This window comes from Akanthomyces muscarius, chromosome 6, assembly GCF_028009165.1.
Source record: "Akanthomyces muscarius strain Ve6 chromosome 6, whole genome shotgun sequence".
NCBI lineage: Eukaryota > Fungi > Ascomycota > Sordariomycetes > Hypocreales > Cordycipitaceae > Akanthomyces > Akanthomyces muscarius.
The window spans coordinates 781,574-807,936 of NC_079246.1; the positions used below are offsets into that span (position 1 = coordinate 781,574).

Genomic DNA, 26,363 nt, shown 5'->3' on the forward strand with positions numbered 1-26,363 from the left:
TTCATTGGCCAATACTCACTCCAACAAGCTTGCGATTGGATGAGCGTTTTCCTGAGCCTGGATCCCCGAATATCTCTACCCCCCGGTCATCATACCCCGGCGCGTAGTTGCTCAAGAAGCTCACGTACGTTTGTACTGTGGCTTCTGTTGTCCGCTACTGCCACGCGCTTCGAACTGCAAGGAATGCCGTGTGCATTACGACCTCATGAAATTCCCTTGTGCAGCAAGCTGTCCTCCTCATGCAAAGGGGATTGGCTCGGTATTGTCATGCTGTGTATAGTAAGAGGGTGCACCGCTCATGACGCGGCGGCCTCGCCATTGGTCGTCGCGGCTGGGGTTTCCGCAGCATCGTCTCCGGCCGCAGCATCGTCTTCGGCGCCCTCTCTAGCCTGGCCCTCCACGGGAGGAAGCTCGTATCCGTGTTGTGCAGCCAGGCGCTCCTCCTCCTTCCTCTTCTGGATTGCTTCCGTCTCGCGACGCAGCCTCTGCAGGTTAAACACGTCGTCGTCGCCTTCATCTTCCGATTCGTCCTCGCCTGTCCACTTGCCACTCTCAAAGAGCGCTCTGCCAGTATTCTCCTTGGCCTTGCGCAGTTGTTCCTCGGCGGCCTTCTTCTCCAGGCGGTCCTGCTTCCACTTGGCAAATGTTTCTGGCGTGACGGGTGTGAGGGTGCCGGTGAGCTTGTGACGCTCAGACTCGAGGAAGTCTTCGAGTGTAAGTGTCTTCAGTGGCGACTTATCCAGCAGTGCCTTTTCGGCGGCTCTCTGCTCCTTGGTCTTGAGGATGAATCTACAGAGTTTGGTTAGTGAGGGTGTCATTGTCGGACGGTGAAATGGTAAACGTACCCAGGAGGCAGAGCATGCTTGTACATGCACTTGTCGCCACCATTGGGGCAAATCCAGAACCAACCGTATTTGCCATCTTCAATGGCAGAGACAAAGTACTTGCAGACCTTGTCTGTGGTACTCTTTTGGTTGCCTTTCTTGGACAAGACAACGGATCGCAGCTTTTCCTCATCCCAGTCTGCCGACGTCTCCTGCTTCTTCGTTTCCTCTTCGTCTTTTCGCTCGTCCGTGTAGAGATTCTTCTTCTCCGTCTTCCGCTCCACCGACAGGTCGTGTGCAAACTTGCACTTTTTGCCCTTTTCGCAGTCGCCCTTTTTCCAGAAGATGCAGACGACGGTTTTGGGATCAACACCAAATGGAACCTTCTGAATCTGCGCGGGACGGGCCAGGAGGAGAGCGGCCTCCCTCTTGGCGGCTTCCGCGGCCTGCTTCTCCTTCTCACGCTGCGCCTTCTCGGCTTCCTTTTTCTTTTGCTCGGCCGAGCCGCTGCCCTTGAGATTGCTCGTCATCTGGGCAATCTGCCTTTGGGCCTGGGCGCCCTTCTTGTTCTTCATGCCAAAGGTACGGTCCTCCACAATCTTGGAGGCCGTGGCCTTGTTCTTGGCCGCGGGTTGCTTCTCTTTCTTAGGCATGCTGGGCGATGGGCGATGACGCTCGCTGGCGGGTGGTGGCGGGTGGTGGGGTAGGCGGAAATATACACAGGCACTCCGAGGTTCGAAATTGCTCTGTGCTGCCGGAAATGTTGCAGTCGTCCCTCGCTCTCAAATGTCGTAAATGGCAATCCCGGCCTCTGCTGCCCTCGTCGTTGGCCAAAAAAGGGCTTTTCGTTGTAAATCTTGTAAAAGATGTTTCGACTCTTTAGTGGGGAGTCTGGCGTGGGTGGATGAGGTCACCAAGGTCACGTGCGTGGCCCTCATCCTTTTGGCGGGCGACGCCTCCAGGACAGGACAGGCACAGCGGAGAGCCAGCCAGCAAGCTTGAGTGCCTGTCGCGGCCGACCCACGCCAGCAGTCACTCAGTCCCTACGGTAGCTCCACGAAGCTACGTATACCAGTTCCATCGCCAACTTGGGTTCGCTTGCGCCAACACATCGGACGCCGCAACATTGTCGCTGTTTTCGTGAGTGATTCAATCCGGCTCCGGGTGAACTCGCCGTTCTGTGCGATTGCTAATTCATCACGCATTCAGCCCCCCTTCTCTTGATACCTCTGTGACCGTTGCGCCGACAAACGAACCGCCAAGATGATTTCCGATAACGATCTATACACCCTCGCCATTTTCCTCGGATCGGCTGCTATGATTCTCATTATCGTATACCACTTCCTCGAGGTCAACTCGACGAAAAAGCCTGTCACCGCCGTCAAGGCCAAGTCGACATAAGGAGATGGCATGGGCGGAACCATGTTGCGGGAGCGAGATGCACACGAAGCGAGCGCATTGTACATTAGCCGGGCGACGTTGGACGAGACACTCATGAGCCATAGTATCAGCGTCTTTGAAGGAAGGAGACGCATGCGACTATCACATCAAACAAAGATGTGACAACAAGAGCGGACACATGGGAATTCATTTCTGCGATTTTAGAACAAAAGTACGACCGGCGTCAATCAATTCATTTCTGTTCAAGTCACTTGTCATCCCCTCGTCATGCACAGTTATCGCTGGCTGGGTGCCTGCCTGCAGCGAGGCGGCTGGATGCTCCTGGACCAGCTATGGTTACTTTGAACTGTCAGAGGCTGGCGTTTTGTTTCTGGTTTGTGCCGTAGTCGGATCAGTGAAGTTGCGGTGGGAGAGCTGCTGACGCTGCAGCTGCGACAGTGCGACCATGATGCGCTGCACTCGAGCGTCGCATCCCGCGCAAGCCTGCCTCGAACCAGAGGGCATCTGCCTCAGTCGGCCGTTACACCACAGGGCTAATCCCTGCTCTGTCGCCCAATGAAATACATGCGAGGTATTGTACGCGCCAGAACACCTGCCGTATCACGTTGCAGCGGCGAGTGCTGTGATGGCTGGGTGTCTGAAATGTATAACGCGTAGGGCTTGTCTTTTCGATGGGAAATGGGCAACGATAGCGAGCGCTGAGCCAGTCATGAGCATCCGTTTGCCAAAGTACATATACTTCCCCATTGGGAACAGACAATCTAGACCAAATCCGGCACGTGATGCGGCAAGCTGGCATTTGGCATTTTATGTATGATTTTATGCTGGCACAGTGGCGCTAGGCAACTGGAGCCTGCCTGCTTACGTGACGCTCTTTATTGGCTCACAAGGCTGCACAGGAACGGGTGCTGGCTGGCCTGTGCTGCGCCTGACGCCTGCTCTCACTCCTGCTCGCGCCCCTTCTCGTCTCAGCGCGCGCCGGTTCTCCTTCGCACCATCATCCCTCCTCTCTTTGACTACTTCAACCCAACCATCCCCCGTTTCCTTTCACTTGGTTTCCTCGATCTGGAAACCATTCGCCATCGAGTACATCCAAAACTCGTTTAATATTCTTCCACAAGCGCTCTCGTGACCCTCTTTTCTCTCAACAGCGCATTTTTCCCCGACCGAACAGACCCTTCGATCGTTGTCGCCCAATCTCTCCGACAGCTATCACCTACCCTCCCTCCGTCGATACCACACCACTATTTAGCCCGACCAGGTCTTTCCTTCTCAAACCATCATCATGTCCGGAAAGCTTGATAAGCCCCTCGACGATATCGTCTCTGCCCGCCGCAAGAGCGCTGGTAACCGTCGCTCCTCGCGTCGCACCACTGGCCGCACTGCCGCTCCTCCTGCTGGTGGCATTCAGAAGGCCAAGCCCAATGCCCGCGGCGCTGCCGCCAAGGGCGCGCAGGGCAAGACTTCCGGCCCTCTAGGAGAGAGCAAAGTCATTGTCAGCAACCTGGTACGTCCCGCACACTCTTCGCACCTTACCACGCAACCGCTAACTAGCCGCTCAGCCCAAGGATGTCTCGGAGCAGCAGATCAAGGTATGTTTCCGCTGAGGCTTTTCACGCCTCTCGGACTTGTTCGATCTTTCTTTCCTCGCTCCGTTTACTCCCATTACCGAAGTGCATGGATCTCCGAATCCAGCTACTGAGCCGCCGCGCCTGAGAAACTACTGTCTGGCCCTGTCTCCTTCCCGAATAATGTTAAATGCCATCGGTTGAGGTTGAGAGCATCCAGTCTTGCAAAAAGCCTGTCTGTTATGCCTGGTCAGCAACTTTTCCAGAGGCTGCAACGACTCTAGGGATGCGCCTTCTAGACTTTCTCATCGGTTTTGGTCCGAGAAACGCATACTCCGCACTGCACGCGGTGTTGCTGTCAATTCTTTTTGAGGCAGCGAGTTGAGAAGCAAATGCACCACGCCAGCCCGTGAAACGGCTCGCTAACGCAGTTGACTGCTTGTCCACGCCTGCTGGGAAGATTCGCGGGACGAACATCGTCGTTTGGGATGGGAAAATAACACGACGCCTCTGTCAATACTCGTCTAGCTGGAAGATGCAAGCGCAGAGTATAGCATGAGGATCTGGACAAGCAGGAGGCTTCTAGCGTTGTTGCTGCTGTGGCATAAGTGATTTTATGCTCGGCAGCAGTCCGCGCAATACTTCGAAACTCGTTGGTCATCTTGGCAACCTACCTTTACGGTTCAGAAACGACGCGTACCCATGGATACTTTATCGAACTATCGAACGAAGCTCGTGATCGGATTTTAGTCGTCAAACATTTCACGTCGCTTCTGGTTAACTAATCATTGCTGCGCCGTATAGGAATACTTTGTTCAGTCTGTCGGCCCCATCAAGCGCGTCGAGCTCTCGTACGGCCCGAACTCTCAGAGCCGTGGCATTGCCAATGTCATTTTCCACAAGCCTGATGGCGCTAGCAGAGCCTTCCAGAAGCTCAACGGTCTCCTCGTCGACGGTCGCCCCATCAAGATTGAGATTGTTGTCGGTGCCGCCCAGGCCGACAAGGTCATCCCTCCTGTCAAGACTCTGGCCGAGCGTGCTTCGTAAGTCAAGCGTTGTCATGAAACGCCTTTGCCCATCTAACTCTATTACAGTCAGCCCAAGGCCCAGCCCAGATCTGCCGCTGGCAAGCAGAGCAACAACGCCGGCAAGGATGGTGCCAAGGGCAAGGCTGCCAAGGGTCGCCGCGCCCGCAATGCTCGTCCCGCCAAGAAAACGGCGACTGAGCTCGACGCCGACATGGAAAACTACATGGCCGATTCTACGGCCAACACCGGCGCTGCCCCGGCCGCTGCCCCGGCCACCAACGGTGACTCCGCCATGGCGGATGAGATTAGCGTAAGTCAAGCCATGGTCGACGACGAATCATTATTCTAACGTGAAAGTAGTAAATGGAACAAGATGAATGGAAATCCGGGGGAATTGTAATCTTATATACGCTCAGAATACCAAAGAAAATACCAATACCAAAGGAGGAACAATTGCTGCAGGACAGATTGACTTGCTGAGAACGGCGAAGCGGGAGAAACAAACAGATTGTACCCATGAAAAAACGTATCTTAATGCCATGTACCATATGTGTGAATGTGCGCGTGCGATTCATGCTCAAGACTGCGATGCTGCCACACAACATTGCGCTTACACCGAGACGTCGGAGCTGGTGCGACTGGAGTTGCTCGGCAGAGATATAGATCTCTTAGAGCGGCCATCTTGACTGATAGAAGTACACGAGGCCAGGGATGGACAGCTCGTGCTGGCCTGGAAGGCGCTGCCGTTGTTGTTGGTGGCCGAGTTGGCACCGGCGTAGAAGCGCGCCTGACGCGGGCTGTGCGCTACCGACGTTGGCTCGGTGTAAGGTTCGTCTGCGGGCCAAGCAACGATGCAGGCGCCGCGCGCAACGTCTTCCGCGGCGAGACAGGAGGAGTAGATGTGAGAATCAGCCATGATGATGATAGTGCTTGCTAGCTCCCGTCTGTTTTGTTTTCCAATTTTGTTGTCTTGTTGCTTGGCTGGTGTAGTGGTTGGTGGGTAAGGTAAACCGGAATTGCGATAAAGTATGAGATATTGCCTGCCACCGAGCGGATAGACTTGTGTGATGGGAGCTCGTAGTATGTTTAAATAAGGCAGCACGAAAAAAAAAAAAAAAAAAAAAAAAACAGAAAAGATTTGTCAAACAAGAGCAGCCCAGGCAAGACTGTAGGACGGGCGCAGAAAAAAGGTAGGGCGCGGTTCGTGCGACGGAATGGGGGGGGGATGTGATGAGTGTTGGGCGGAACGGCAGGGAGGACGGCCAGAAAGTCAAAAGGTTAATGGAATGAGCTGGTTTTTAAAATGCAAGAAAAAGTCTGCCAGCCCGAAACAACAAGAGAAAACAAGAAGAGATCTGAGCAAAAGTTTTTTCTCTTTTCCGCCCGAGGCCACAACTCTTCTCTTGTCTCTTTTCGTCGTCCTGGTTTTTCTTGTGTTGGACAGCCACACTCACACACCGGGTGTGTGTGACGAGACCTTTTTTTTTTTTTTTGGCGTTGATCTTGTTCCGGGACAATCGACCCGAGTTTCTGGGTTTTTGTCCGTCCGAGTACGGGCAAGTACCGCGTCCCTGATTTTTCGGGATGTCCAGTGAATCAGATCCCAGATCGCGGGACCCGTATGTCTTGAATAGAGAGAGACCGTTGTGTAACCGTTGGGTTTTGCATTGGGTGTGGAGGGTGTGAGGGCGGAAGAGCGACTAACAAAGGCTCTCTCTTCCTACTCTTCCTACTCCTCCTCCTCCTCCTCCTCCTCCTCACTCGACGGTAGAATCCAACACTATAAACTAGTGGCTGGGCCATACGGTCCCAAAAAGTTCTAGTTGTTATTTATTTTGCCCAACTTATTATAAACAGCCTGCATGGATCGAGCACACGTTACGCGGGCGCTCCTTCGCCCTCCCCTCCCCCCTCCCCCAATGAGGTAGGTAATTAAGGCGCGCGCGCGCGCGCCATGGGTAGTGTCAGCTGGTGTGGCTTGGTGTTCGTGGTCTTCTCATTGGCTTGTTGGTTGGGCGGCTTTTTTCTCCCGCTTCCCTTGGGCGAACGGCGCTTTCTGTCGGGTGGGCGTGAGTAGGATAAATGCGGCGTTCCTAGAGGTGCCTATCATGTCGTTGCTAGGTATATTCAGTGTTTCGATGGCTTGCTGCATTGTTATTAGTCGTCTAATTTTATTCAGGCACAAGGTTCTGCTATTCTAGAATGTCCTTCGTGAGATTGATTGGGCAAGGGTACGACGCGGCTCTGTGTGGCTGGAATCCCGGCCCCGTGGATCAGCAATCGGGCACAACGCCAAGGGCTTTTTGTTTGGTATTAAGGACTGCTTATTATTATACTGCTAGGGTCTATCAGGGAACAGGCCGTGACAGGGTACTTATAAAGTACTGGCATGCCTGCGTTGAGTGGACTGTCCTCAACCCGCTTCTCCTGATGCCCGTCACTTATGGCTCAGCCTGACGAGCACAAGCCATCCTCGTGTCATACTTGGCTCTAACATACATCAGTCACAAGGGCAGATACGAAAATAGCTCTTTGGTGCATACGTCATCAATCCGTTTACTGGGATGGTCCCAGTACTGTATTTGTCTTCTTGCTTCTTGATATCTCTATCTTACCCACCCAGCTCGCCAATGTGAAACGAAACGACTCTTTTTGCAATACGAAATACACCCATGTGCTTTTCCAACCCGTGGCTGGCAACAGTCAGCCTTGATAGATTTGAGCTTAAGCCTTGGTCGTGGGAATCTCCTCGACATCCTCCTCATCGTCGCCGCTGTCGACATCCTCAGCATCCTCGTCGCCGAGATCGGGCATGTCGCCGCCGCCAGCCAGCTTCGAGAAGTCAATGCCGCCAAAGTCACCTAAGGTAGCAATCGTTGTTAGCACATGGTTGCTGCTTCGTGGGGTCGGTTGCGGGGGAGCGAAAAGTCGGCACGCAAGACGCGCTGTTTGTGCAGCAGCAGCGTCAAGCATGCTTTCCGCTCATGTAATTACATACCTCCCATACCAGGCATGCCGCCCATGCCGCCAAACTGAGAAAAGTCCTCCTCGGGGGCCTCGTTCTGCTCATCCTCATCAACCCACTTGTCAAAGTCGGTCTTGAGGAAATGCAGACGCTTGCTGTCCTTGAGCAGGCGGGGCCAGTACTCCTCCTTGAGCTCCTTCTTCTGGAGCTTCATCTCGACGTTCTTGGCAGTGTGGTTAATCTTGCTCTCGGCGGGGTCGATCTCGGCAAAGAAGTCGAGCACGACGTGGTACTTGCGCTTGAGGGTGCCAGAGGTACCGGTGAAGGAGAGCGAGGTGGGCTTGAGGTCTAGCTTGATGTCCTCCTTGGGAACGTCGGGGACGGAAATGGTCAGGTAGACAAAGTTCTTGGCGGCATCGGAGCTGGACGAGCGCTGAGCCCAGAGGACTGGGAAGTCATTAGCATGTGCGGAGAACGGGACGGCGGCAACGCGCGGGCGGCGAAAGGGAATCATCGACAGCTTCGATTGGGGTTGTCTGCGTGTCATGGCAAAGGCTTTGCAGCCTTGCATCCACGGCGCAGAACAACGGGTGCCAGTTGGGGGCGGATTCCGAGAGCTTTCGCGCAAGGAGCCTGTTTTGGCCACACGCAAAGTGAAAAAAGACGTACCTTCAGGAGTGGCGGTCTCAGTAGACATGATGAAGATTGTGATCGGTGATTAAAACAGATAGTTCGGTGCTGCGGCGGAAGCAGAAAAGGAAGCAGGACACGTCCGTTGAGCAATGGCTAGGCGTGTGTTTTCAAGTAAAGTCGTGAGAATATGGGGGAGTGAGAAGGCAGGTGTGATGGAGCAGGAAGGCGGTTTGAAAGAGGCGGCGGTACAAAGGTATTCTGCAGCAGCAAACGAGCTAGGTTGGTGCTGCTAGCCTTCCCTCTGTAACTACCCAGGTAAAAATAGGTGCCGTGCCGCTCTGGTGCTGGGGTTCTGGCGCTGGTTGCCTTGCCCCTCTCCTTCGCCCGCCTTCAGCCCTTTTCTGGCACATTCCACGGTGGGAAGCCTCCAGCTGTGGAAGTTAAGAAATACAAGGATGCAGGCGAAATGCCTGCGCGTTGGCGAGGTACCTGCTAACGTGACCGCACTTGGCGGTACTCGTCCCCAGCAGGTGCCCCTCTGCCGTTCGCTGCACAGATGTGGGCCGCTTCAGTGGGCAGCCAGTCTCCAAGCACTGTGTTACACTGGATGGCTGGCGCTGATACCAGCTGTCGGTGTAAATATGTGGCGGCATTGTGCAGCTCGAATGTCTCAAGTAGAAGCCAAACACCAATGCAATTTTGAAAGACTCGATTTTAGAATAGATCGCAACAGAATTCAGCCCCAGCCACCAGTCACGGAGCTTGGAGCTCCTCCGCCTTCAGTAACTAGGAGCGTGAGTACCTAGGTAGCATACCTAGGTGGGTTCCTAGGTACTTGGACAGCCCACCGCCCCAAGCTCCAGCTGTAGACCCCTCCTGTAGTGCCGCTTTCAGCAGGCAGCACAGCGCTCTCTAGCAACCCCGCTATGCCACACACTCAGCACCAAGCACCTGCCACAGGTGGCTCATTGGCAGATTGGCAGCTGGCGTTTGCACTGGTCTGTTTCGGAGCCATGCCGTACGTGGCTGTGGGGTTGGCAACCCGATGCCCGGCGGGTTGCACGTAACTCTGAAGCTGTCGCAGGAATACCACGTCCGTTGCTCTCGGCTGCGTCACATACACCAAGCCGCGTGGCCAATATTATATTGCCAGCCGGCCACTCACACATCAGACGGACGAACGAAACGAGCGACTCTCCCTCGGGCCCGGATCGGCCACCTCCCATTACCACATTGCGCTGATTCACCGACTCCCCCACGCCGCCCAACCATGGAGGCGCTGAGGTCCGTCTTTACCAAGCCGGACCCCCAGGCACAGGTATGCGACATGATGCTGACATTCTGCTCGCTGAGATTCTTCTCTGACAGCCAGTCTCCTCCAGGCCCGAAAATGCAATGCGCTGCTCCGCACCAACATCCGCAAGCTCGACCGCGACATCAACAGCATCAAGCAGGCCGAGGCCAAGGCGCGGCAACTCATCATCCAGGCCGACAAGCGCGGGCAGCGCGACCCCTCGCGCGCCGCTCAGGCCAAGAAGGACGTGCGCAGCTTCGCCGGCGAGCTCATCCGCGCGCGCCGGCAGACTGCGCGCCTGCACACGGCCAAGGCGCAGCTCAGCTCGGTGCAGATGCAGGTCAGCGAGGCCTTTGCCGTGCGCAAGATTGAGGGGTCCATCAAGGCGAGCGTCGGCATCATGAAGGATGTCAACAAGCTCATCAGCCTGCCCGCGCTGGCGGGGACCATGCGCGAGCTCGGCACGGAGCTCATGAAGGCGGGCATCATCGAGGAGATGGTCGAGGACGTCCTGCCCGAGGACAATGAGCTGCTGCTCGAGGACGAGGCCGAGGCCGAAGTCGACAAGGTCCTCAGCCAGATCCTCACGGAGAAGAAGCAGCCCGCCGCGAACTTGCCGGCCGCGCCCCTGCCCGACCCCGAGGTGCCCGTCCCGGCGGAGGAGGTCGAGGAGGAGGAGGACCCGGAGGAGATGATGGATCAGATGCGGGATCGCTTGAATGCGTTGCGAAGTTGAATGTGGAGAGGATCATGTTGCATGTCATGCAAGACTGGTCATTACTGGGTCATGGCAGTGGCGTTTGGCGCTTGGGATGCAGTTGCTTTCGTTAGGCTGCTTTGAATACATCCATGGTAGACAGGGCTTGAGTTTATATATGCTTTTCAACATATCACTTTGCACTTGAGATTGCTATTGAAATCGTCTGCCGAGGTTGGAAATTCTAAATGTAGCAGTAGTCCACAATGGTGTAGTTGTCGTGTTTGTTCGTCAAGTAGAGTTTACGTTTAGCATAAGATTCACACCAGCCATTGGAGTCCGACTCAATCAATTTTGACTAATTAGAAAGCCTGCTACTTATCATTATTTCTTCCATTTTCTCGTCCCTCGCATGCTTCAGTTTGACGCCCCTTCTTGCGGATTGGCGGTGGGGTGACACTCCAGCACAGGGGCGCTAATGCACTACCTTTCAGGGCAAAGGCAAACAGCAATGACCTCCCAAGCTCCCAATGCAAACAAGCTTCCTTCTTAGGTACACAATCTCCACGAACACCCCTCGCAGTCATGGCGTCTCTGACACGCGCGCGCTCGCTGCGCAAGCCCACCGGGCCCACGGTATTGCCTCCCAGAGAACGGCCCCGGGAGCAGAGCCAAGGTCCCAACCGCAATGTCTCGCCGAGCCGACTACCCACGAAACCGGCGCTGCGGCCGACGAGCTCCTCGACGACGACGACGACGGCCCCTACACGGTCCACAAGTGGGAGAGCACACAGGCCAGGGAGTGCATCGTCGAATGCATCTTCCGTAGCGGCGCCTACTAGGTCCGTCTCGCTGAGAAAGAAGTCGGCCACCACGGCACCAGAGCACACCGCTGCAGCGGCAGCAGCGCCGCCGCCGGCCGCGAGGAAGGACACGCACAGATATCCGCCGCTGTCGTCTGCAACGCGGCCGAATTCCATGGTACTGAGACCCACGTCGGCTGGTTCGGCAACAGCAACATCTACTACTTCTACAGCCACGAGACGAGCAGCGGCCCCGACATATGCGCGTGCAAACAGCGCTGCCGTGACTACGGGAGCAGCAGCGCCCAGCGCAGCTCGCAATGCACCACCGCCCGCTGCACAGGAGCGAAAGAGCCGGTCGCGACCCCCATCCCGTGATCCGACGACGTCCGCCGCCGCCGCTGCTGCTGCTACTGCTGCTACTGCTGCTGCGCCAAGCACGCCCAAACGACGCGCCGTCTCGGTCGACAAGCCGCCGCCCATCACCCCGACCGCTGCCAGCCACACGCCACGTCTTCAGCACCGACCGGCATTTATGCAGCAGCAGCAGCGCCTCTCCCCAGGAAAGACTGGCTCGCCTAGGCCGCCCACCGCGCAGCAGCCGCCGTTGTCGCCGTCCAAGCCGCCTGCCAACGTGGCCGCGTCCGCTGAGACGGCCCGTCTGCAGGCCGAGCTGCTCCAGCTGCATCTCCTGCACCGCGACGCTGGCATCGTCGAGGCGCAGTGGCACGCCAGCGCGAAAACCAAGCTCGGCGAACGCTTCCGCGAACTGCGCGACGCCCACCGCTCACTGGCGGACCGCGAGGCCGCCGAGATCGAGGGCGACAACATTGCCGCGCTGCAGTGCTGGGGAGGAGGTATTGGCGCCGGTGCCGGCATGGGGACGCTGCTGGACGGCAGGATCCAAGCGCTAGATGCCGTCATCAGCGGGGTCTGGGCTCTCAGCGAACCAGGCGGCAAGTACGCGCGCGTGGTGCGGCGTTTTGAGCGCTGGGTTGAGCGCGTCATGGACCTGGAGGAGGCGCGGGACAGCGGCGCCATCGGTCTGTTTGCGAGCGGCGCGGCGCTGCCCGACCGCCACAGCCTCGGGAACAGTACTAACAGTGCTGGTGGTGGCGGCGGCAGCAATATGCAGGATGCACTATTCCTGCAGGACTTGGATCGAGCGTGGACGGATGACTGCGCGAGCATGACGCGGAAGCTCGAGGGCTGGCAGGACCAGCTCGAGCAGTGCCTGGGAGGAGGGCTGGAGGGTCTGGGAAGTGGCGGCAGCGGCGGCGGCGGCAGCAGTCTGGCGCGCATGCTCGACGGCGCGGGGAGCCTCGTCGGGGATATGCTGGCGGAGCTCGGCGCCATGGAGGAGATTCGGCAGGCGGCGCTGGCGCGCGAGGAGGATTGGATCGAGGCGATGAATCGCGACGACGACGAGAATGATACCCCAAGGGCTGGCGCAGTCTGGCGGGCCATGTAGCTTTGAGAGAGAAGGGCAGGGAAGTGGAACGTCCATTAGCATAAGCATACAAGAGCGGTTTTTATTTATTTATTTTTGCCCGTTATAGATTGCTGTAAAGCTGGCGTTTTGGCTTTTCAAGACACGCTTTATCTACATTGAGTCCTGTTACGTGAAACTTTCAAAAGCCACTCAAATTCATGTCATCGCTTGTTTAGCTAGCTATTTACTACTTCCATTCACGCTTCTGAGACATATCATCATCTCGCTCATTCAATCTTGGGCCATGTCGATGTTTAACTTGTTTTCGTATTTTTATGTTTTTTATGTTCTATTTTTTTCATGCTGCGTGTCCTCACAGGAACGAGCGGCGAGGGAAGCCGACGCCTTCGACGGCAGGCTCGTCGACGAACCAGCTGCAGCGATCGCCGGAGCCCTCGTTGACGAGCGCGCAGGGCAGACCGTCGGCGCTGTCAAAGATTTGCTTCATAATCTCCTTCTTGCCGGCGCCTGTGGCGACAAAGGCGACGCGGACGGCGTGGTTGACGACGGGTAGGGTCAGGGTGATGCGCTTGGCGGGGGGCTTGGGCGAGTCGTCGATGGGGGCGACCCAGGCCGTCGTCTCGCGGAGGAGGGCGTGGTTGGGGAAGAGCGAGCAGGTGTGGCCGTCGGGCCCGCAGCCGAGCAGGAGCAGGTCGAAGATGGGCAGGCGGACCGAGTCGCGCGAGGCAAACGAGGCGACGAGCGTCTGCTCGTAGGCGTCGGCGAGCTCCTGCACGTCGTCGAGGTGCGCGGTGTCGATGGGCCGGACGGCGGGCTGCTGGTCCGCGGGCAGCTTGTCGAGGAGCTCGCTCTTGAGCAGCGCGTAGTTGGAGTCGGCGTGGTCGAGCGGCACGGCGCGCTCGTCGGCGAAGAAAATCTCCCACTTTGAAAAGTCGAGCGTGTCGCTGGGGCCCGTCGAGGGCGCGAGGAGGGCCGCGGCGAGAGTCTTGGGCAGCGAGCCGCCGGACACGGCCACCTTGAAGCTGTCGTGGCGCGCGAAGCCGGCGTTTTGACTCTGGATGACATACTGCCGGAGGGCCGGAGCGAGCGTGTCAACGCCGGAGAAGGCGTAGAGGTTGGGCTGCGTCTTGGGCATCGTGTCTGGGTGCAGCTGCAGATCAAATGTGTGATATGCAAGTCGATCGGTTGGTAGTAGTGCAGATTATCGGTTGATGCGTCGTTCGTCAGCACACGTCGGAGGGATTTTGTTTCTGTAGTTGGGTATTGGCGGGGTACGTTGGCTCGGCTCTTTTTTTTTTTTTTTTTTGCTGCTTCAGCACCAAAGCGTCTGCGCATTGTCGTCATTTTTTACGGCTCTGCGAATTAGCGCGGGGCAGCCCCATTGTTGCAGCGTCATACAGGCGGCGCGCCGTATCCATCCAATGGCCATAGCTCTAACTGGGCATGGCCATTGATCAAGGAGACTTTTCTAGCAGTTTCGCGGCACTCTTGGAAATGCCAGACTTGCAGTTGGCGCAATTCCAACGGGTGAGGCGTCAGGTCCCGCTCCGCGGGCACTTGCTCGACGTGTGTTACAGATAAATCATCTAAGTAGTTTACATAAACAAGGCTTTGTGCTTTCCTTGCGGGATCACCGGCAGTTTTTGATTTCATTCATGTGCACTTTTGCATTGAGCTCGGTTCCGCGGAGAATACAACGGCGACGCCCTCCTATGTGGTTGGCTGTCGATTCCATGATCGCCCTGACTCGGGTTTGTAAATCTAGGTCCCGGTCGGTAGACAGGCCGAAATTATAAATTATGGGCGCAGACCCCTCCTCCTTTGTCTGCTGGCTTTGGTGGCGACAATACTCAGTATGGTGGCTGTGACAAGACATGTCGTTGACGGCGGTAGTTCCTGTGTGTCGGCTTCCCCGCCGACCCCTGGTAGATTTGTGGCGGAACATTTAGTCCTAAAGTTAGCGGTGGATGTCGGGAAGTGGCACAACAAGGGCGACCGACGATGGCCGCGGGCGAGCCTGCAACACTCGATCGCGGCATGCAAGTGCAACAACGCGCACCCACGTCCCGGGCTTGCCTGGGGACGGAACAGTTCGAGGGCTGTCGGCCGGTGTGGTCTGGAAGCCGTTTGCAATGGTACCGACTGGCTGGGTGGGAAATTGGATTATTCTTGTTGGTCAAACGGCTAGTGCACTGATGGGGAAGCAAACCGAGGTCGTCTATTCGTCCTCAAGCCTTGTTGCCTGTGCCTGGTTGTAACTAGGGTTTGGGGGGGACCCAGACAGGCAACGGAGCCGGGAGTTGTGCAAGCACTCTTACTGGACCAGGATGAACCCTGTCCACCTGAACTGATTGCATGATCTTGCTAGCGTGAGACTGTGATCAGCATGTATCAAGAGGGAGATGGACTAAACAGATGTCGCGTTTCTGGGACGGGACAAACAACGTAGGTGTAGGAGGACAACGCACAGAGTGGCGATGCAGTGATGGTTTGTGAGACGGCCGCGAGGTGTCTAGATTCATTGCTTATATTTGATATTCGCTTCTTCATCTTTTCTTCACGTGTGAGTGTATCCCTCCGATGGCGGTAGCAGGTTATCGTGGCCGTGTCCGTCCGCTTGAATGATTGACGTCCATCCGGACCCCTCTAGACCCTGTCCCGTCGCCCTGTTTGCCCGTGTTTAAGATGGGTGGACTCAGTGGAGCAGCCCTGCACGACAGCGAGTGCCCAGGTGCCCGAAGCCGAGTAAGAGCGCTGAGTGGACGACGGACCTTCTAGAGCTACAGTAGTGGCGCAGCAAGTGGCGCCAATGTAGGTAAGGGTCCTTTTTTGTAGCACCGCCCTCGCCTGGTCGCCAGCACCCTCCAGCACCTTTCAGGGCCTTTCGGGGTCTTGACTGGCCCTCGCGGCCCCTTGCCCACAGCGTCTTAGCGGGCTGTTCAGTGGGCATGGCGGCCTTCTGTGGCGCTGCCCCTCCTCCGCCGAGTTTGGCAATTTTTTTTTAAAGCGACGGACGACAGTCTCGACCCGGCTTCATCTTTCCTCTGCTTGCCCACATTTTTCCCTAGAGAAAATTTCGTACCGCCCAACTCTCCTCGTTTCCTTACAACTACGTCAACTCTTGCTTTTTTTTAGTGCAGTAGTCTCTCGGAGACGTGGCTTTGGCCATTTTTCTTTCTAATTCTTACATCTCTGCACCTTTTCACTCTAGCCTGGCCACGCTCATTTACAGCGAACACTGTGCATCTTCATCCCACCTGAGCCGCGGGGCAGCACTCGCCACAGCTTCTCTAGTGGGATTGAGCGGGAACAGCTTCGACAACCCGACTTCAGACTGCCGACTTCCGTTTCTTCAAACGATTTTGAAAACCGCATCTGATTCATTAGTTTTTTTTCTTTCATGTTCAAGCCTTCTGCTCTGGTTCACACCTTTGAACGAAGTTCTCCGAGTTGAATCCCACCTGCAGACTGCCGTTTGACGATATAATTCCGCCACATATCCTCCTCAAAAATGACCGAAATAGATGTGCACGAGCAGCGACTCGACCGTCGACTTCAGCTTACCGAGGGGCTCATCAGTCTTCCCTACGACCTCGTCTTGTATATAGAACGAGCCGTCGTCTATGCAGATCTTGGCTACCCCGACCTCGCCGCCGGCGATGCGTACCGCGCGCTGTTACTGACAGACGAAGTCCTTACCGACGGGTTCGAGTTCCATGAGCAGGCTCTTTCAGCTCTGCGAATGCGGTTGCCGCCTCCACTACCTGACGTTCTCTCGCACGGCAAGTTGGCTGAGGAGTGGCCACCCCATCTCGACGTTGAAACGCCGGACAATGACGAAACTGTGCATGCGCTGGCTCGCCTATGCGCAATCCGCGCCTATCAAATTATCTCTCTCAGTCTACTCCTGTGCGGCTGCCTCAAATCTGCATTCACTTTCTGCGAGCGTGGTCTCGCAGCCAGCCCGAACAACCAAGAGCTCCTAGATACCAAGAGCAACATCGAGACGATGGCTCGCCGACGGCTGCGCCGCGACAAGATTGACGTTAGCGATCTGCCCGATTCAGGCCTCGTGCGCCGAGAAGTCTATCCGTGGAACGATCGCGAGCCCGATCGATTTGCGAAAGAGTCCCTCGAAACCCTCAACGCCGGCTTGAAGAAGGCGGCCCCCAAGTGTGCCATCCAAGTGGCCACGCTACCCGTCTTGCTGGAGAATGCAAGCAGTAGCACTGATTCGCTCGATATTATTCCCACATGCCAGCAACTGGGTGTGTTTGCGCAGGAGGACATTGAGCCGGGCGAGGCGGTGCTGCGTGAGTACACCCTACTCACGGCCAACAACAGACTCAAAGACTCGGTCTGCGACGCATGCAGTAGCGATCTTCCCCCCATTGGCAGCGAGCAAGAGCCAGTCCAGTGCGATGAATGCTATGACACCGTCTTTTGCACCCAGCACTGCCACGACGAGGCCCAAGAACGATACCATCCCGCCGTTTGCGAAAAGGACGTTGACGCCATCGCAAAGGACGCCGATAAATACGAAGCCGGCGACACACTCTATCTCCTCCTGCTTGCGCGCGTCCTCGCGCTCGCCGCGCACCAGGAAATAAATCCCCTCGACGTATCTGAGGTCAAGTTCATATGGGGCGACTTTGTGTCGAGTCGCACTAACGACATTGACGTCTCCCTATCGGCCGGCCCGCCACCCGAGTGGACGCTTCCCTTCTCCTTCAAGTACAACATCGAAACGCCACTACACGTCCTCGAGAAGATGGACATTGACATTTTCGCCACGCTTGCCGACTACGACCTGTGGATCCTCAACACGCTGTACGCCAAATTCCGCGGCACCGCCTCCGCCAGGAAGAGCCTACGTGACGGCCGCCCTGACGTCGCTGCCGTCCACCCGTACTGGTGCCTCGCCAACCACGACTGCGACCCCAATGTGACCTGGGACTGGGGTGGCCGCATGGTTCTCTGGGCCAAGAAAGAACGCAAAGCCGCTGGCCGACCCGGCGGGATCAAGAAGGGAGAGGAGATCCTAAACCACTACTGCGACATTGACCTGCCCGTTCAGGAGCGCCGTGAGTGGGCTCGCGGCAGCCTTGGCGGCTGGTGCATGTGTCAGCGATGCAGAACCGAGTCTGCCACGGAGGAGAACGGTGACGAGGGTAAATACGGCAGTGCTGGTCATAGCTTGTGACGGCCGCAAAAGAACATGCGTTGGAGGACGCGCTGTTTTGCAACTGGCTTGTTCGGCCTCTCCTCTTCGGATATACCAAGATTCCATGTAAATGATGGTGATGGCGCCGACGACGTCTTCGCGGTATACGGGCAAGACGCACATGATGCACATATATATAGAGATATCAACACGACTAAAGTAAGCTCGGAAAAAAATATGAAAATAAATGAAATCATATCTATTAGTAATACAAATAATTCAACTCGAAAATGGATTTGAAAACAAAACAAGCCAAATCTACTGGCGACATGACTCGAAATAAAAATTGTGCAGTCACGAAAAGAAGCCATTTACTGGTGACGTAGACTGTTTTATTGAGGAATATTTACTTGGACATTTAGTTGGTCAATATGGGTTCGAGGAGAGGGGCTCTCTGGAGTCTTCTTTCTTGTTTTTGGCTCTTGTGCTTGTAATTCCAGACTTGTGATATCGTAAAAATTAACTACGTCTAAGCTTGCTGCTAAATCTCTTCTCATTGGCAACAAGGGAAAAACGAAGAAGGAAAAGGGATGCTGGTTGTGCTCCCTTGGTGCAAAAAGAAAAACGATACAAAAGGCCGCCTTTCGCTTGCATATCAAGAAAAAAAAAGGGTCAGGTGCGTAATCCCATCAGAGACAGCCTTCTCCTCCCGCTTTCACAGTATTTTTGTCCGTCATCGTTCTCCAATTTCTAGCGGTTTGAGCCGGGCAGCGGCCGAGGGCCGACAATCTGTCTGCGTCCGGCGCCGATACCCTGGTTGCCTCTGTTCTGCGAGTCGCCGCCGGTGTAGCCGCTCCACTGACCGACGTCCCAGCGTCCACCCATGCCGCCGCCGATGCCGTCGACGCCCTCGCCGGACGGCACGGCGCGGGCCGTTTCCTTCTGGGCCTCCTCCCACTCGCGCTGGCGCTCGCGCTCCATTTCCATCTCGCGCTCGAGGAGCGACTTGCCGGCCCAGCCGCCGGCCTTGGTCTTGGCCTGGCTCTGCTGCCGCCGCCGGTCCTCGGCGTCACGCTCCTCGGCGCTGCTGCCAATCTCACGCGAGTACGTCTGCGGTGCCGCGGGCGACTTCGGGGCGGGGTTGCTGGCGAGGAAGCGGCCGGTGCGATTTTGCGGTGTGGGCGGTGATTGGTACGTCGCAGGGTCGGGCAGAGGTCGGCTGCTGCCACCCGTGTTGTGCGACTTGACCTGGGGCGTGGTAGCGGTTGGGTCGGGCAGAGGGCGTGGTGATTGCGGTGGCGGTGGAGAGCGAACGGCAGGCGCCGGTGGCTCTGGCGTACGCTGATGTTGGATATGCTCAGGTGCGCGCCGCACTGGCTCGGGCGTTGGGGACTGCTGCTGCTGCTGCTGCTGCTGCTGGCTCCATTGGGTCTGCAGGTATTCTCGCTCGCCTTGTGCCCAGGAATCCTGTCGCATGGGCGGGCTTTGGACAGGCGCCGCAGCCCGTGGTCGGCTTCGAGATCTGGCCTTGGGAGATTTTGTCCCAACAGATGGTGACTTGAATGCGCCTGCACCGGAGATGACAGATGACCTGTTGGACCCGCGTCCTTGTCGCTCCCGTTCGTATTCCGCCTCGCGCTGTCGTGCCTTTTCGAGCTCTTTTTCAAGGGCTTTTATACGGCTGCTGTCGTCGGTTGCGTCGCCGCTAACAGCACGGTCGGCGGCCTGATGTTGGCTCAGGTACTGGCCACGCAGCTTCACCGGGCTACGGCTCCTCGCTCTCTGCCGTTCCTCCTCTACCTTAGCCTCGGCTTCAGCCTCCTCCTTCTTACGTCGCTCTTCCGTCAGCTTCCACTGGCGCTCTTCCTCCTCCCATCGTCGCCTCTCGTCGTCGGCCTTTTGGCGCAGCCTTCGCGTTTCTGCTTCCCAGCGCTCCTCCTCTTCCCTTTTTGCCTGAGCCTCTTCTGCTGCCAGTCGTTCTCGCTCGCGCTCCTCTTCTTCTTGTCTCTGTCGTTCTTCTTCAGCTGCTTGGTCTTTGCGCATGCGTTCCTTCTCGGCCAGGCTGGGAACCCGTGGACCGCTGTTGATGATTTGTCTGCGGCCACCAAACTGAATGCCAAGGTTACCTTGACTGGCACCGCCCATATAACCATATTGTGAGATATTCCAGGCTGGGGTCGACGCGTTCTCTTGCTGCTTGCTGCTCCAGGTACTAACCGGGCCAGGTGAGCCAGTGTCGCGCGTCGGGCTCTTTGTCGGGCTCCAGCGGCCGGAGGCTGAGTCGCCCGTTCGGGAAGGGAGCATGTTGGATCGATTCGTATTGCTGTATGCGGATGAAGTGTTGCTCGTAATCGAGGCTCCGCGGCCACGGAGGCCCCCGGGAGTAGATGGCCCGCCGCCGGGATGCGACCTGGGACCAATGGCGCTAGGAAACCGCTGCGGATTGACACCGTGTGCAGCTCTGCTGAATGCGCCGAGGCACTGCAGCACTTGCGCGGGGTCTTTCTGCTCGTAGAGGTCGACGGTGAGGAAGATGTCGTGCTCGTGGAGGTTCAGCGGCGGTGACTGGCAGGCTCGGAGAAAGTGGGAGATGTTTTCCATTTGCACAAAGGGCATGGCAGATTGCTTAAACTTGATTCCAGGAGGGGGTATGGCGAGATTAATGAGCCTGCAAGGTTTTGCGATGGTTAATAGTGCAATTTGGAGGGGGCACTCGCGGGCAAGACTCACTTGCATAGAGCAACGCCATCTTTCAGGCCCTCGAGGAGGTCTGACGAGGACAGCTTCTCGCCTAGCGACTCTTCCACCCACGTCCGCGCCTCATTGGCGGCGGCCGGGGTGTATTTGTCAAGTCGCATCTTGCGCAGATCCTTGTCCAGCGACGACACGGACGCCATGGTTGGCGTGTAGGGCAGAGTAGTAGGCTTTCAATGCCGCTGCTCTTCAAAGTATTTGGTGCCTTGGGGAGATTCGGCAGACAAAGAACCAGACGGGCGGTCCGGAGGGTCGCAAGGCGGGAAGACCGGAATGCAAGTTGTTGTATTGGGGTTAGCACTCTGGTATTTGGCGCATTTCAGGGCAGCAGGTCGCAGGTGAAAAAGGAGGGGCAGACTTGGGGGGAGTGGACGGGTATGACGACGCAGACTATTAGAGGTGAATGTCCGAAGAGGTCGGTTTTGGCACAGTCGCACTGAAAGGGTTCGGAAACTGCCCACCGAGTATTGCGAGTTGTAAAGTGGTGGGGGTTGCACGAGCAGGAGCTGAAGCTGGCGAGGAAGATGTTGTGGCCTGGAAGCGAAGCGTGGCGGGCACGTCGTCATCAACAAAAGAGACAGGCTGCTGGCAGCGGGGTCGGGGGCCATGGCAGGCTGGCCCGTACGGCCCGTTCCAAGGAAGACAAGGTACTTTTAAGCAAAACTCTACAGCGCTGTTTTAGCGGCGTTTTAGCGTCTTTTCCGGACACCGCAGAGGTACCTTTTCTGTTCACGCCGCTTTCTTCACCAAACAAGCTGCCTAATTCGGCGCTAACCTGATCCCCACGGGCAACCCAGCCCGCTAGCCATTCCACTTGGTTACCCTAGACATGCTTAACAGGACTGATATACCCGTGGCCACGCGCCACGTCTTGCAAGAATACTTTAGGGACGATTTTATGGTCTAACTAATAACTTTCGTGTATGACTGTGCGTTGATAGGGTGTAGCATGTGCTGAGCCGTGCTTAGTATCTGCGTAACGTGTTCGGCCGCTGTTAAGCGGGTAGCCGAATCGACGCGACTGAGACCAGTATGGGCAATGATACCGTAGCGGAAGCAATATAATATCGAAAATCAGTTGCAAGGGTAGGATTTCATTGCTGCCTAGAAGTAACGCGCCCCTCGACAGCGCCACACAACTTGATGGCGGTTGCGACGCCCAGCTAAAGTCTATCTTCACATTGTGTAAGCCACAGCTCAGCTCAACACCGTGACAAACATCACGACACCACTGCGAATGCGAAATACGAGACAACCCCGTCCCAACTATATATGAGTCGAGCGATGCGACTCCAATAACGCCAATGAAGTCTTTGAAATATCATTGACAAATTCAGTCATCAAATCATCACATTTTGCTGCTTACAGTCAGGCACCACACATTCACCACAACCACCAAAAACAAACCATGGCCGCTCCCCTCATCACCTGTCTCTGGTTCTCCAACCAAGCCCAGGAAGTCGCGGAATACTACGTCTCCATCTTCGCCCCCGACTCTGCCATCACCAGCACCAAGCACCACACGGCCGGCGGCCAGGCCACGCACAAACAGCCCGCCGGCTCCGTGCTCCTCGTCGAGTTTACGCTGCGCGGGCAGAAGTTCGTGGCCCTCAACGGCGGCGACCCGCAGGACACCTGGACCTTCACCCCGCGCCTCTCGCTCCAGGTCGACTGCGCGGACCAGGCCGAGGTGGACCGCTTCTGGGCGGCGCTCGGCGCCGGGGGAGACGAGTCGGCGCAGCGCTGCGGCTGGCTAGCTGACAAGTACGGCGTCTCCTGGCAGGTGGTGCCCGCGGCCATGAAGACGTTCCTGGCCGCCGAGGACAGGGAGGCGGCGGATCGGGCCATGGTGGCCATGATGGGCATGAAGAAGCTGGATGTTGCGGCGCTGCAAAAGGCGTTTGACAATGCGTGACGAAACAGGAAGCAAAGTACAAGTAAAGGAGTGGCCCAATTCTATGAGGATCATGCTTTGGTATCAATGGATTGAATTACAACGCTACATGGAATCTATAGCAGAAAAACTCTATGCAAAAAATGAAACACCAGAGGCCGCTTCTATGCGTCAATGCAATGCTCACAACTGCGCAAAGTGCAGTCAGTCTTTTCTTTTTCAGTGAGCTCAATTGCTCTTTTTCTCCTCCACTGCCGTCTGCTCGACCGCTTTCCCTTCCCTCTGGCGCCTCGCTTCCATCTTTGCCGCGCCCTTGGCCCTCTTGGCGTCCATGCGCGCCTGGTCCTCGCGCAGCTGGCGGATGAGCCTGCTCTTGGCGCGGATCCTGCCTCCGTAGCGCCAAAACACAAACGGGATCGGGATCATGATGATCTCGAGGACGCCGAGGACGGTGCCGGCCCAGCGCGGCGTCAGCGTGTTGTACATGGTCGGGCCGGCCAGCGGCAGCGTGCCGCCGATGACGCTGCGGATAAAGGCGTTGCCCGACAGCGCGCTGGCGGCGTAGATGCCGTAGGCGGCGGCGATGTAGTTGGAGCCGTAGATGAAGACGATTGTGTTGCCGAAGCCAAAGGGGATGCCAAAGGCAATGGGCACCGCCCAGTGGATGCTCGTCGGCAGGCACGTCCACGAAAAGCCCATCTGGCCGATGCTCGCGGCGATGGAGCCGGCCGCCATGACAATGGCCTGCGCCTCGGGCAGAACCTTGCCGGTCTCGGGATCGCGCGGCTGGCGGTTGATGATGCGCCGGAAAATGGGCTCGCCGCAGAGAGACGTGAGCGTTCCGATGCCGATGCCGATGAAAGATAGGCCGGTGGTGCCGGCAGACCAGCCGCGATGCTGTGAGAAGACGATGGGATAGGCGACGAAGCAGAGATATAAGACGGCATAGACAATGGAAATCCTAGCGAGCGACGAGTCAGTGCATGATGGCGGACTGGGGTCTTGGCAGCGATTTGACTTACCATACGTTCATGAACCACAGAATAGGTTCGGTAGCGGCGAGAATAAACGGTCGGCTCAGGTTCACCTTTAGTAGATGAAACGTTGACAGCTTGTAGTCATATTGGCACCAGTATCGCGGGTCATCGTTTTCCTTGCGCAGGCGGGCCGCCTTTCTGCGAAGAATGGCTGGCGCATACGTCTCTTTGACGCTGAGCATCATGAAAAAGGTGACGCCGCCGAGGATGAGAATGACCCAATTGGCCCATCGCCAGCCCAGGTACTGGAAGACGAAGCCTCCGATGATCGGACCGGTGACGGGCCCGTTCATCGGGGCCAGACTGAAGAGCGACATTGTGCGCGCCAGGTAGTCGGGGTGCGAGATGTCGACGACTGTGCCCGGCGCATTTCCCACCATGACGGAACCAAACAAAGCACTGTGCGGCGTTAGTCGATGGGTGGTGAAATTTGCAGTGACCCGATAATGAACCCAGTGGAAGATTGTGACTTACTCGAAGAATCGAACGACAATGATGCTCGTCAGCGAGTGCGCGACGCCGGAAGGGATAATCAGCAGCGCCCAGCCGGCGATGCAGACGAGGTAGACGTTGCGCCGGCCGTAGAGCTCGCTCAGTGGCGCGACAATCAGGGTGCCGACGGCCAGGCCGAGGAGGTAGGTGGTGAGGCCGAGGGTGACAATGGTCGTCGAGGCGCCAAACTCGGCGGCCAGGCCGGGCGTCGACGCCGTGTAGCTGCTGCTGTAGAGGGTGGTGCCCCAGGTGCCGATGGAGGCGACGAAGACGGTCCAGCCGCGGTACCAGAGCGGCCAGTTCTTGGGGTTCTCGGGGTCGCCCTCGTCAAAGATGACCTCGAACTCGGGCGCGCGCGAGGCGACGCTGCTGGCGCTGGCGCCGGAGCGGGTGTAGGTGATGGGCTCGCGGGCGGCGCGCTCCTCCTCGGTCTCGAGGTCGACGGTGACGGCGTGCTCGAGCGTCTCGTAGAGGTCGTCGTTGTCGATGCGCTCCGTCTCGACCGAGGCGCGGCTGCGGACGGACCGCGCGCCGCCGGTCGTGTGCTTGATGGCTTCAAATTTGGGCGACGAGCCGTCCGTGTCCGAGGGTGAGGACGAGCTGGACGGTGGCACGGCGTAGGCCTTTTCTGGATCGTGTGGTGGTGGTGGCGGCGCCATCCTGAACAGACGGGAAAGAAAAGAAAAAGCCGTTGAAGAATGGGTGTCTGAGACAGCTAGTTACAGTCTCGGCTAAGAGAGAGAGAGAGGGTGTGTGGTTCGGCACCCGAGTATCTGATTTGAGTCTATACACGACAACACCTGCAGGGCAAGACACGAGGCTTCAACATTGGGCTTGAGCTGTCTGGCGATAGAATGCTAAAGGCAGAGGGAGAGAGAGAGGAGGGGGAGAAAAGGCAAGGCAATGTCGGAATCCTTTTGACGCTGGGCCTGATTTCTCTTTCCCATTTTTCCCCCCTCCCCTCCTTCACAATAACCGGGGGAACGCACAAGTCGCAACCAAGCTAGCAATGCTACCCCCCGCCCTCGCAATCACTTTTAATTTAGCGTTTTTGCAGGTTAGTAGAGTGACCAAATTGAGCTTGTAATGGGCTGGTAGCCTGGCGCGCCGACCGGACCCCCGTGGCGGAAACAGGCCGCCAATAACTGAGCCGAAGAGGACGCCACGTCCGCGGACTCTGATCCGGGACTCGGAAAGGCTGACCTGGAGGGTTGCGTGCTGTGACGGTGGTGCGTAGATGCAGTTTTGTCTGGGTGGCCGTGTTACAACGTGACTAGACGGAGCTTTTCTTCTTCTCTTCTCCAATGTCGCAATTATTACTGATGGTTGTCTTGCGCACCGGGTAATATCGAAACTGGTACAGAGACAGAGGAATAGGAACAAGACTTTTTTTCCCAGACTGTCACCGGAACCCCATCCTTGCAAAAGGAGGGGGCGCACCGGGCCCACGAGCACCGGGCAGTCTTGTCCGATCGGCCGAGTCATAAGGTAGGCATGTAATGTGGAAGGGCGCGGCGCCAAGCCACTCACTGTCGACATGACATGACAGGACAAGACAGACAGGGCTGCAAGAACGATGCCAAGTCGGGACAAATCAATCAGTAGCTCTATACAAAGTATTCAACTATTTGTTCACGGTGCAAACTCGGCCACGAAGAGTCCTGACAAGATTGTGTGAGCGAGCCAAGTGCAAGGCCCGGCCTCGGCCATGACCCAAGTACTAGTTCAGGCTGTGGCAGCGACAGTTATTTATCAGCGAAAACGGCGACGGGGAACACGGACGGGCACGCGCCAACACATCCCTGTCGCCGCGGGCCTACAAAACTGCCGTCTGAGACAACCGTGACGATTGTGCAGAGGATCATCAGTGTGTGGTTGAAAGGGCGGTGTTGTGTGCTGTGATGTCGGAATCTCCAAACTGGACACGGGCATTCATTCTCCCGAGCGGAACCCCATGTTCCGTGCTTCCGAGGGGCAGCAGCTTCAAAAGACAGTCAAAAGGCAAACTTTTGGACGCGCACGGATAGGCAGAGAGAAATGCTTGAGCAATATGAATTGATCCTGATGCAAATTTATAATTTCCTGTACGGCCATCCACGGGCATTGTTCAGCTCTGCAGCGTGCCCCCGGGGTACGTTGCAGCGCTGGTGGCCACCTGCAGCCCGGGAGCTTGTAGCGCTGTGCTTGGCGGGCTAGCGCCGCCCGCCGCACTGTAGCCAGCCCTGCAGCCAAGTTACCCTAGGTACCAAGCTCCTGGCAGTTCGCTGTGGCAAACCGAGCTTGGGCCGGCCTGTAGGCAGCGCCAAAAAAAAAAAGTGTCCCGCCGAACGAACGACAGCACCATCGACGGACGCAG

General features: G+C 56.9%; 13 protein-coding genes across 13 annotated transcripts; 7 read left to right on the forward strand and 6 right to left on the reverse strand.

Moving 5' to 3' along the window:
• Positions 1-296: 296 nt before the first annotated feature.
• LMH87_000278 (uncharacterized protein) lies at positions 297-1,477 on the reverse strand (the record flags this gene model as incomplete). The annotated part of the gene is made up of 2 exons (XM_056198160.1): positions 297-789; positions 846-1,477. 2 exons carry the CDS (start codon positions 1,475-1,477, stop codon positions 297-299), a joined length of 1,125 nt encoding a protein of 374 aa, XP_056055136.1.
• Positions 1,478-1,728: 251 nt separating this feature from the next.
• Positions 1,729-2,091, forward strand: LMH87_000279 (uncharacterized protein; the record flags this gene model as incomplete). Its single annotated transcript, XM_056198161.1, has 2 exons — positions 1,729-1,964; positions 2,034-2,091. 2 exons carry the CDS (start codon positions 1,729-1,731, stop codon positions 2,089-2,091), a joined length of 294 nt encoding a protein of 97 aa, XP_056055137.1.
• A 312-nt stretch (positions 2,092-2,403) lies between these two features.
• Positions 2,404-2,762, forward strand: LMH87_000280 (uncharacterized protein; the record flags this gene model as incomplete). Its single annotated transcript, XM_056198162.1, has 2 exons — positions 2,404-2,598; positions 2,664-2,762. 2 exons carry the CDS (start codon positions 2,404-2,406, stop codon positions 2,760-2,762), a joined length of 294 nt encoding a protein of 97 aa, XP_056055138.1.
• Positions 2,763-3,510: 748 nt separating this feature from the next.
• LMH87_000281 (uncharacterized protein) lies at positions 3,511-5,184 on the forward strand (the record flags this gene model as incomplete). The annotated part of the gene is made up of 5 exons (XM_056198163.1): positions 3,511-3,732; positions 3,788-3,817; positions 4,598-4,836; positions 4,888-5,131; positions 5,182-5,184. 5 exons carry the CDS (start codon positions 3,511-3,513, stop codon positions 5,182-5,184), a joined length of 738 nt encoding a protein of 245 aa, XP_056055139.1.
• Positions 5,185-5,431: 247 nt separating this feature from the next.
• LMH87_000282 (uncharacterized protein) lies at positions 5,432-5,737 on the reverse strand (the record flags this gene model as incomplete). The annotated part of the gene is made up of 1 exon (XM_056198164.1): positions 5,432-5,737. The coding sequence occupies one exon, from the start codon at positions 5,735-5,737 to the stop codon at positions 5,432-5,434; it is 306 nt and encodes a 101-aa protein (XP_056055140.1).
• A 1,808-nt stretch (positions 5,738-7,545) lies between these two features.
• LMH87_000283 (uncharacterized protein) lies at positions 7,546-8,483 on the reverse strand (the record flags this gene model as incomplete). Its single annotated transcript, XM_056198165.1, has 3 exons — positions 7,546-7,682; positions 7,820-8,233; positions 8,456-8,483. The coding sequence occupies 3 exons, from the start codon at positions 8,481-8,483 to the stop codon at positions 7,546-7,548; spliced, it is 579 nt and encodes a 192-aa protein (XP_056055141.1).
• Positions 8,484-9,464: 981 nt separating this feature from the next.
• LMH87_000284 (uncharacterized protein) lies at positions 9,465-10,449 on the forward strand (the record flags this gene model as incomplete). The annotated part of the gene is made up of 3 exons (XM_056198166.1): positions 9,465-9,512; positions 9,720-9,737; positions 9,802-10,449. The coding sequence occupies 3 exons, from the start codon at positions 9,465-9,467 to the stop codon at positions 10,447-10,449; spliced, it is 714 nt and encodes a 237-aa protein (XP_056055142.1).
• Positions 10,450-10,995: 546 nt separating this feature from the next.
• LMH87_000285 (uncharacterized protein) lies at positions 10,996-12,684 on the forward strand (the record flags this gene model as incomplete). Its single annotated transcript, XM_056198167.1, has 1 exon — positions 10,996-12,684. The coding sequence occupies one exon, from the start codon at positions 10,996-10,998 to the stop codon at positions 12,682-12,684; it is 1,689 nt and encodes a 562-aa protein (XP_056055143.1).
• Positions 12,685-13,018: 334 nt separating this feature from the next.
• Positions 13,019-13,801, reverse strand: LMH87_000286 (uncharacterized protein; the record flags this gene model as incomplete). The annotated part of the gene is made up of 1 exon (XM_056198168.1): positions 13,019-13,801. The coding sequence occupies one exon, from the start codon at positions 13,799-13,801 to the stop codon at positions 13,019-13,021; it is 783 nt and encodes a 260-aa protein (XP_056055144.1).
• A 2,376-nt stretch (positions 13,802-16,177) lies between these two features.
• LMH87_000287 (uncharacterized protein) lies at positions 16,178-17,869 on the forward strand (the record flags this gene model as incomplete). Its single annotated transcript, XM_056198170.1, has 1 exon — positions 16,178-17,869. The coding sequence occupies one exon, from the start codon at positions 16,178-16,180 to the stop codon at positions 17,867-17,869; it is 1,692 nt and encodes a 563-aa protein (XP_056055145.1).
• Positions 17,870-18,580: 711 nt separating this feature from the next.
• Positions 18,581-20,727, reverse strand: LMH87_000288 (uncharacterized protein; the record flags this gene model as incomplete). The annotated part of the gene is made up of 2 exons (XM_056198171.1): positions 18,581-20,498; positions 20,561-20,727. 2 exons carry the CDS (start codon positions 20,725-20,727, stop codon positions 18,581-18,583), a joined length of 2,085 nt encoding a protein of 694 aa, XP_056055146.1.
• Positions 20,728-21,992: 1,265 nt separating this feature from the next.
• On the forward strand, positions 21,993-22,499 carry LMH87_000289 (uncharacterized protein; the record flags this gene model as incomplete). The annotated part of the gene is made up of 1 exon (XM_056198172.1): positions 21,993-22,499. One exon carries the CDS (start codon positions 21,993-21,995, stop codon positions 22,497-22,499), a length of 507 nt encoding a protein of 168 aa, XP_056055147.1.
• Positions 22,500-22,706: 207 nt separating this feature from the next.
• On the reverse strand, positions 22,707-24,666 carry LMH87_000290 (uncharacterized protein; the record flags this gene model as incomplete). Its single annotated transcript, XM_056198173.1, has 3 exons — positions 22,707-23,439; positions 23,501-23,914; positions 23,990-24,666. 3 exons carry the CDS (start codon positions 24,664-24,666, stop codon positions 22,707-22,709), a joined length of 1,824 nt encoding a protein of 607 aa, XP_056055148.1.
• Positions 24,667-26,363: the final 1,697 nt, after the last annotated feature.